Raw genomic sequence first — 8584 nt, forward strand, 5'->3', positions numbered from 1 at the left:
CGGTCTGCTGCTGTAGCCACCCCACCGCCGGCTGCAGCCCCTCTGTCTGCTCGTCGCCGAGGGCGCCCTCCTGTGGCCTCCACCTCCGCTCCAGCTCGGCCGCAGCAGCAGCCTTCACAACGGCCGCAGCGTGAAGCTGGCCGCAGGAAAGCGGCGCAGCCCGTCTCCGCCCCTGCCAAGCCTGTGAAGTGCCAGGGCGGGCGGCGTCCCTGGGACGGGCGAACCGGGGTTCTTGGATCCGGCTCTTCAGGAGATGGTGACCGCACCACAGAGATCGTGGTCCCGCTGGCGAAGGACGCGATACAACCTCCAGATGAGGTCAGGTTTTTACAGCCCATACTTCATCGTACCCAAGAAAGGCGGTGGGCCCTTCACAAGCTCCCGTTCAGGATGTTGACGCAGAAACGCATCTTTCAATGCGTCCGTCCTTTCGAATGCTTTATGTACTATACAAAAACATACTGTAACAAGATTAATTTCAATTCCTTCATATTTTTGAAAGGCTGAAATGTTCCCATGGGAAAGCTAACAAATAAATGAGCTAAATTAAGTTTTATTCAAGTCAGTATTTTAGTATCTTTGATTTTTTGTTAATATTTTGAATTATATTTTATTTTTATATTTTCTGTTTTTGTTTTAATTGTAAAGTTTTTGCAATTTTGTTTTTGTCATTGACATTTTTTACTATTTTTTAATCTATAATTTTAAAGCTTTAGCTTTAGTTATTTTAGTACTTCATTTAAAAGTAAATTAAAATTAGAAAAATAAATAAAATGTTTTATATATATATATATATATATATATATACTGTATATATGAGTAGTCACCATTTGAAGTGGATCAAAAAAGTTAAGTTTATTGTTGCTTTATTTTTTAATTGCATTTTTTTACAGCAGTAAATTGGTTTAATCAGCATAAATTAAGTTTATTAGGTGCTTCAAAAATTATGACAATTGAAATAATGAAGTTTTTTTTTCACATTACAGTAGATGTCTGACTCTCTAAATGTAATCTTTTTATTTCTTTCTTTGAATTTTGAGGTGAACTGCAGTATGACCTGAAGATGTCTGTGACCGCTTTCACGAGACTCACCCTTGCACGCAATCCTGCGCTACATTTGTACTTTACTACGAGAGCAGGTTTGCTCATTCACTGCTGAGAGTTCGTGCCAACTTTAAAGGTCAGAAATTCTCAACATGCATGACTGAAAAGATTCGAAACCCTCACTTTTAAAAGAGGCTTTCATGCATGAATGTGTCACTCATCAGCTCAGATCCACACCTCTCTGCTGAATTTCACCCCAGCATCACAAGACACAAGTCATATTTTATATAAAGAAAACACTTCGCACTAAGCTCTCATTAGCTAACAATGAATGATCAACTTTTACAACATCTATTAATAGTTGTTCAGTGCATTAACTAACATTCAAAGATGCAACTTTTGATTAGGAAAAAATCTATTAATAAATGTCTAAATAACAGTAAATAAAACAATAAAAGTAAGGTTTCATTTGTTTACATTAGTTCATGCATTAATGCAATAAGCAGTACATTTTACTGCATTTATTAATCATTAGTTATTGTTGCTCTAAAAATATTTAAAAGATTTTACAGCAGTTTTTCATGTTCGTTCACAATGCATTAACTGTTAACAGATGCAAATTTAGATTTAAAAATGTATTGAAAATAACAAATGAGCATTATTAGATGCTGTAGAGGTGTATTGTTCATTGTTAGTTAATTTTAAGTAATGTAGTTTACAAATGAGACCTTTTTTAAGAAGGCTATTTTTTATTTCTTTTGCATTTTATGCATTTGTGACATTATTTTCTTTGCAAAATGTTGAATCGTGACTGGTTTTTGTTTGAGCTGCTGCAGAGGTGAAGGGCGAGGCAAGCATATTTCCAGCGCTGTACTAGAGTAAATACTGCCAGAAATATGTGTGGAACGACACGCAGCTCCAGCCGCTGAAGAGAGCGATCGGTCCTGTCTGATCGGCAGCTGAAGGTGTGTCTCAGACGTCGCTTGCACTGAAAGTGAAGTGCGTTGACGAGATGTAGGCAGCTGGTATGTTTCTGTGGTTTAAACGACGAGACCTCTACCATAAACCTTCAGTCAACCCACCCTCTGCTGAGAAACACACACTTTCACAACTCATTTACACACACACACACGGCCCTCACTGTGTGCTGATCAGTTTGTATTGTTGGTGTTATAACACACTTTCACCTCTGGCACACATCAGGCAGCGCTGCATTCTTCAGATGCTGCTATTTGCTGTTGATAAATGTCATTGTTAAGGGCAGATGCTCAGATGACAGAAGCTGAAAGCTTGTAAAGCAAGTACATCACTTCAAACACTTGGATAATCATCAATGTCCACTCAGACAATGAAAATATGCAGTTCTCAAAATTATTATTTTTTAATGGTTGAACAAATGTTGCCATGTAGATACAAAAATTTCAATGAAATGTCACAGTTCTTTCAATTTCGATACCACAGCAAAAACCATGAACCAATTTGAGTTGGTAATCTTCTTTTTAAGTAGGCTATTTTACAGTTACTAGATATTAAGTGAATAGGGTAAAATTTAACTAATAAATAGTTGAGTAAGCACAGACAATTAGACAAAGCGAAGTTTTCCGATATGCAAATTAATATTTAAATATGCAAATGCAGAATTGACTAATTGAGAATGCACTAATCTGCATATGCGACCCTGGACCACAAAAGCAGTCATAAGTGTAAATTTTTTCAAAATTGAGATTTGTACATCATCTGAAAGCTGAATAAATTAGTTTTCGTTGATGTATGGTTTGTTAGGATAGGACGATATTTGAAAATCTGGAATCTGAGGGTGCAAAAAAATCAAAATATGGAGAAAATCGCCTTTAAAGTTGTACAAATGAAGTTCTTAGCAATGTATATTACTAATCAAAAATGAAGTTTTTATATATTTACGGTAGGAAGTTTACAAAATATCTTCATGGAACATGATCTTTACTTGATATCCTAATGATTTTTGGCATAAAAGAAAAATCGGTAATTTTGACCCATACAATGTATTTTCGGCTATTGCTAGAAATATACCCCAGCGGCTTAAGACTGCTTTTGTGCTCCAGGGTCACATATATTTCCAGAACATAAATCTGAACATTGGGTAAATTTAGGTTCAACATTCCTGTTTCATTTTGTTGACATTAGAGTTAAAGTTTTTTACAGAAGGGATTTTGAATCTCTCGATAAATCAGAAAATACTGTCAATAAGTTATTCTAGTATTATTTATATGCTATTATAGTATTTATTTATATTTTGAATTAGCTTGTATTTGAACATTTTCAGTTTTCATTTAAGTAATTTTGTTTAGGTTATTAGTTTTTGAATATTTATTAGCTTTATTTTTATTTCAGCTTTAGTCATTTTAGTACTTCAACTATTGAAATGGCTGGATTTTGCCATGAAATTTGGAGCAACGATAGTAAACGTGACCTCTCTTATAGCCACTATTTCAGCAAAAACGTAATCTTAAACCTGAATACACACAGACTCATAGGGACTCGTGTCACTGAGGTCCCCATGGGGAAACAAGCTTTTAAATCATACAGAATGAGTTTGTTTGAGAATGTAAAAATGCTGAAAGTTTTCTGTGAGGGTTAGTGTTGGAGTAGGGCGATAGAAAATACCATTACACCCGTGGAGAGTCCCCACATAAGGATAGTAAACTAGACATGTGTGTGTGTGTGTGTGTGTGTTTTGTCTGTACCCAGGTATTTAGGTGTATATGTGTGCCAAGTGCCTGTGTAGGGTGTGAAGGAGACACACCTGTTTCAATAGTATGTCTTGAGAACAATAAACCGCATTTCCACTCGTTCTTGACAAAGGCCGTGTTTTCCGTACAGAAACAAGGAGGATTGCAGATACTGTATGCAAATAAACACATGATGTCACATATATCGGACAGGTCAAGCATTCTACACACGAAACCGGTTTATTAATACACTCAACGATTGTGACTCCCGTTTGCTGAGTCTTGTAATAGTGTCAGAAATGAACTTTTGTAATTAAGGAGAGACATTTGCAATTTTCCTTGCATGAAGGCGTGTTGTTAGGCAGCCCGTTGGGTTTTATATGGATGCTTATTTACAGCATGTCAGATGCTTCAATTGAATTCGAAATGTATTCTCAATTTGAAAAATATCATTGGTAATTATAAGTTAAATACAAAATTGCTGTAAATAAAGAACAGGATGTCATAAAACAAACATTCTGCAAAAATGCATTTTAATAATCAGTCCGTTTTTTGATTATTAGCCTAGTTATGATTAGTTTTGTAGTGGTTTCAGAGTTTTCAGAGATGCAGATTTTAGTTTGTTTTCATGTAAAATCTCCTTAAATCTGTACTACATTCAACAAAACTCCTGCTGAATCTATAGATATGACTAATATAATATTCCAAAAATACACTAAATGTTTGATAACAGATTAAATATCAGGCTGCTTCACTATAGAGGCAAATATCTGTCACTTTTGGAGGCTTTCTTTTATCCTGGTTATCTATTGTGAAAAAAAAAAAAAGAACGAAAACAATACGTATTGTCTTATAATATAGTTTATGAGTGTGTTTGGGGTCAATGTAGGTCAGGTCGCATTTTTGCGGTGTAAAATGTTGTTATGATGTAATGATGCGAAGAACATGATTAATATTTAAGGTCACTGAGTAATTACACAGTCTCTCTCTCTCTCTCTCTCTCTCAACCTCTATTTTAATCAGCCTGTGTGTGTGTGTGTGTGTGTGTGTGTGTGTGTGTGTGTGTGTGTGTGTGTGTGTGTGTGTGTGAGAGTGTGTTATTCATCTGTATTTGCTTGTAGGGTGGATGCATAACTGGACTGAATCCAGATTCAATGTTGTCCAACATTAAAAACAAATATAATCTAAAATGCATCGAATATAAATAAATATTTAGTAACGCTGTCTAGGATAATCCTCTTCTTCCGTATTAAAACATAACAGACGTGCATGTCATATGTTATCAAGTCTTTGTTTTAAGAAAAGTGAATGGCAAAAATATATTCTAAACAAGTCAAATAAATAATTTAACAGCAAATTCAAATAATAGTTCCAAATTCTAAATTCTGATTGGACGAGCTGCATTTGGAATGTTCAATAGATTCTAAATCGATGCAGTGAGCTGAAAACAGTCTACTGTACATTTAGACTGACTTGTTTATTCTGATTGTTGATATTGTGATTATTGTGATAATTATTGAGTCTCTCAAGTACTTTAGATACAGTCATTCTGTAGTTAATAATGAATGTTTAAAAAAACATCTGCCAGTGAGTTTAGAAAAATAAACTTAAAGGAATAGTTCACCCGAAAATTTAAATTTGCTGATAATTTACTCACCTTCAGGCCATCCAGATGTAGATGAGTTTGTTTCTTCATGGGAACATGTTTGGAGAAATGCAGCATTACATCACTTCCTCACCAGTGGATGCTCTGCAGTGAATGGGTGCCGTCAGAATGAGAGTCCAAACAGCTGATAAAAACATCACAATAATCCACAAGTAATCCACACCACTCCAGTCCATCAGTTAATGTCTTGTGAAGTGAAAAGCTGTGTGTTTGTAAGAAACAAATCCATCATTAAGACGTTTTAACTTTAAAGAGTTGTTTCTGGCTAAAATACAAGTCCACAATCCTTAATTCCTCCAGTGAAAAAGCCCATCTCCTGACCATCAAAGTACACCAACATATTTCCTTAGAGCTGTTTGGACTGTTTTGACTTGTAAACAGTGCTTGATCTGTGCAGATTTCTCTCCTGATTCAGACCAGATGACTTTTTCACTGAAGAAAGCATTATTATGGATTATGGACTCATGTTTTAGCAATGGTTTAAAGTTAAGCATCTTAATGATGGATTTGTTTCTTACAAACACGCATCTTATCACTTCTCAAGACATTAACTGATGGACTGGAGTGGTGTGGATTACTTGTGGATTATTGTGATGTTTTTATCAGCTGTTTGGACTCTCATTCTGACGGCACCCATTCACTGCAGAGCATCCACTGGTGAGGAAGTGATATAATGCTGAATTTCTCCAAATCTGATGAAGAAACAAACTCATATACATCTTGGATGACCTGAGAGTGAGTGCATTTTCAGCGCAAGCATAAAATTGCTTAGCTTTGATCGGAAAATTCAAGTAAATGCATCTTGATGCAAGAATTCTTAAATATTTGTACTGAAAAACAAGACTTTTGCAGCGCTAAAACAGTATGACCTTAAATATACAGACAAAATACTTAATTTGGCCCTAAACTCTCATTTAGACACCCTGCGGCCTAAACACGCTCTAGAGATCAGCACTAATGCTGAGAACCTCACGCTAACACGCCGCTGCATGCGTGCTGGAGCAGGTTTAGCTTTAATGTGTCCCTCAGGTGTCTCGTCTGCCTGTGGGATGCTAGCACATGTCAGGGGTCAGAGGTCACGGTGCATTGAGTTACTGTCCTGACACTCGATTGGCTTAACTACAGACTGTAAGTTTGTCGTTTGTCGGTGGCTGAATGCCTCGTCTTTTGAGTGATGATGATAAATGAGCAGCGACAGAGAGAGAGAGTGTTTCTAATGTTGATCTGACTGGATAGACCGCATTCCTGCTCCACCACACACCAAACACTCATGCATTTACACACCTGTTATGCAGGTGTAAGAGCAGATGAATATTTATAAACCGAGATCGCAGACGCTGCAGGATCGTTTCTTCATTAGTGTTGTTGAATCTAATGGTGTTTTGGTGAATTTTAGTGGATGTATGAAGTCTAGTTCACACAAACAAATACAGTACTTACTGACTGTCTTAATTTTTAATGTTAGATCTCAGACCCAATACTTCTCATTGTTGTACATTTTACATTTATGCATTTGGTAGACGTTTTTATCCAAAGCCACTTAATGTACGGTAGTGCAAGATTTAATGCTTTTGAAAGACGTCTGTTCTGCTCACCAAGGCTGCATTTATTTGAGGAAAAATACAGTAAAAACAGCAAAATTGTGAGAATGTTTTACAATTTAAAATAATTGTTTTCTTTCTATGTAATTTATTGCTGTGATCAAAGCTGAGTTTTTCAGTGTCACATGATCCTTCAGAAATCATTCTAATATGCGGATTTGCTGCTTAAGAAACATTTCTGAAGCTGAAAACAGTTTTTTTTTTGTAGAAATTGCGATATATTTAGTTTTTCAGGATTCTTTGCTGTCAAAATTTTTTTTTATAAATATAAATATTTTGTAGCATTATAAATGTCTGTACTGTCACTTTTGATCAATTTACTGCATCCTTGCTGAATGATGTTCATTTTGAATGGTAGTGCATATTGTAACGATCTGTTTATGTATTAAAATCTGCATTTCTGCCTGCTCTGTGACACATGAACACTGTTTCTGGTGATGTTTGGCTGGTCTGCAGGGCGTCAGTCGTTCCGGTATTTCCAGAGGACAGTGAGAGTGCAGAAGAGCAAGAGTTTGCCGGAGGGACTCAGAGGGCAGGAACAGGTACGTCCGGTCTGAACCACCTGAATGAGACACACCTGTTTCAGTGGGCGGAGCCACAGCAGGTGACAGACAGCCATAACAGAAGACAAGACGGGAGAGCCACACACAGACGGAGACGCAGCACGCAGGATGTTTAAGAGGAAGGAATACAGTCCTGTCAAGGCCGGGCAGTGAGTTTCCATCAGTTCATGTGTCTTGTTTCTGTTCGCTCTCTTATGATCTTTATGCCTTTAGCAAGAGCCTTATGGGTCATTAGATCAGAGACACACACCTGAATGAATGACAGATCTGTCTGAAGGCATTCTAGAGTAGAAATGGACTGGCGTTTATGCATTAAAACTGTGAGTTGACTGGATTTGTGTGTGATAATGTGGAGTGTGTGATTTATCTTTATGACAGGGCAGGGCCTTATTTCTCTCTCTCTCTCACACACACACACACACACACACACACACACACACATCATTAAGTAAGATGAATGTTTTATTAGTGATGATGTTCCGGAAAATTGGCGTTTTCACAAAATAATGCAAGACGGGGTGATCCGTGTCTTTGGCCGATAATGAATGTGCCTTATTGTCCTGCTCATTAAGCAAATAATTACCAAAAAAATGAACAAATGGAGCCGAAATATTGCAATTATTTTATTTTGTGACGAGAAAAAACAGTAATACTTGACAACAAGATTCCATTTGTTAACATTGCATTAGTTAACATGACCTGACAATGAAAAAAAAACATTTATTAATCTCAGTTAATGGTTATTTCAATGTTACTACTACATCAAAATTTGTATCTGTTAATTTTATTTAATGTAACTGAGCTGACGAGAACTAACAGTGAACAATTGTATTTTTAACATTAACAAAGATTGATAAATGCTTTTACAAATGTATTGCTCAACTAATGGGATCTTATTGTAAAATAAATTTTTCAGGGATGTTGGCCAGAAAGATTATTCTGGGTAAATTAAAGAAGCACATTTTATTTTATTTTATTTTATTTTATTTTATTTTATTTTAT

General features: G+C 36.2%; 1 protein-coding gene across 3 annotated transcripts in view; it reads left to right on the forward strand.

Moving 5' to 3' along the window:
• The first annotated feature begins 1040 nt into the window (after positions 1-1040).
• Positions 1041-8584, forward strand: part of LOC107696334 (envoplakin-like) — a 25422-nt gene continuing 17878 nt past the window's right edge. For 2 of the 3 annotated variants that reach the window (XM_016496622.1, XM_016496620.1), the window contains exons 1-2: positions 1041-1180; positions 7476-7731. In XM_016496622.1, coding sequence (XP_016352108.1) covers positions 7691-7731 — 41 coding nt within the window. In that variant the 5' untranslated portion in view covers positions 1041-1180; positions 7476-7690. The remainder of the gene's footprint in view (positions 1181-7475; positions 7732-8584) is intronic. The other variant, XM_016496621.1, reaches the window with a different exon arrangement.

This window comes from Sinocyclocheilus anshuiensis, unplaced genomic scaffold, assembly GCF_001515605.1.
Source record: "Sinocyclocheilus anshuiensis isolate Anshui unplaced genomic scaffold, SAMN03320099.WGS_v1.1 scaffold62, whole genome shotgun sequence".
Classification (NCBI taxonomy): Eukaryota; Metazoa; Chordata; class Actinopteri; order Cypriniformes; family Cyprinidae; genus Sinocyclocheilus; species Sinocyclocheilus anshuiensis.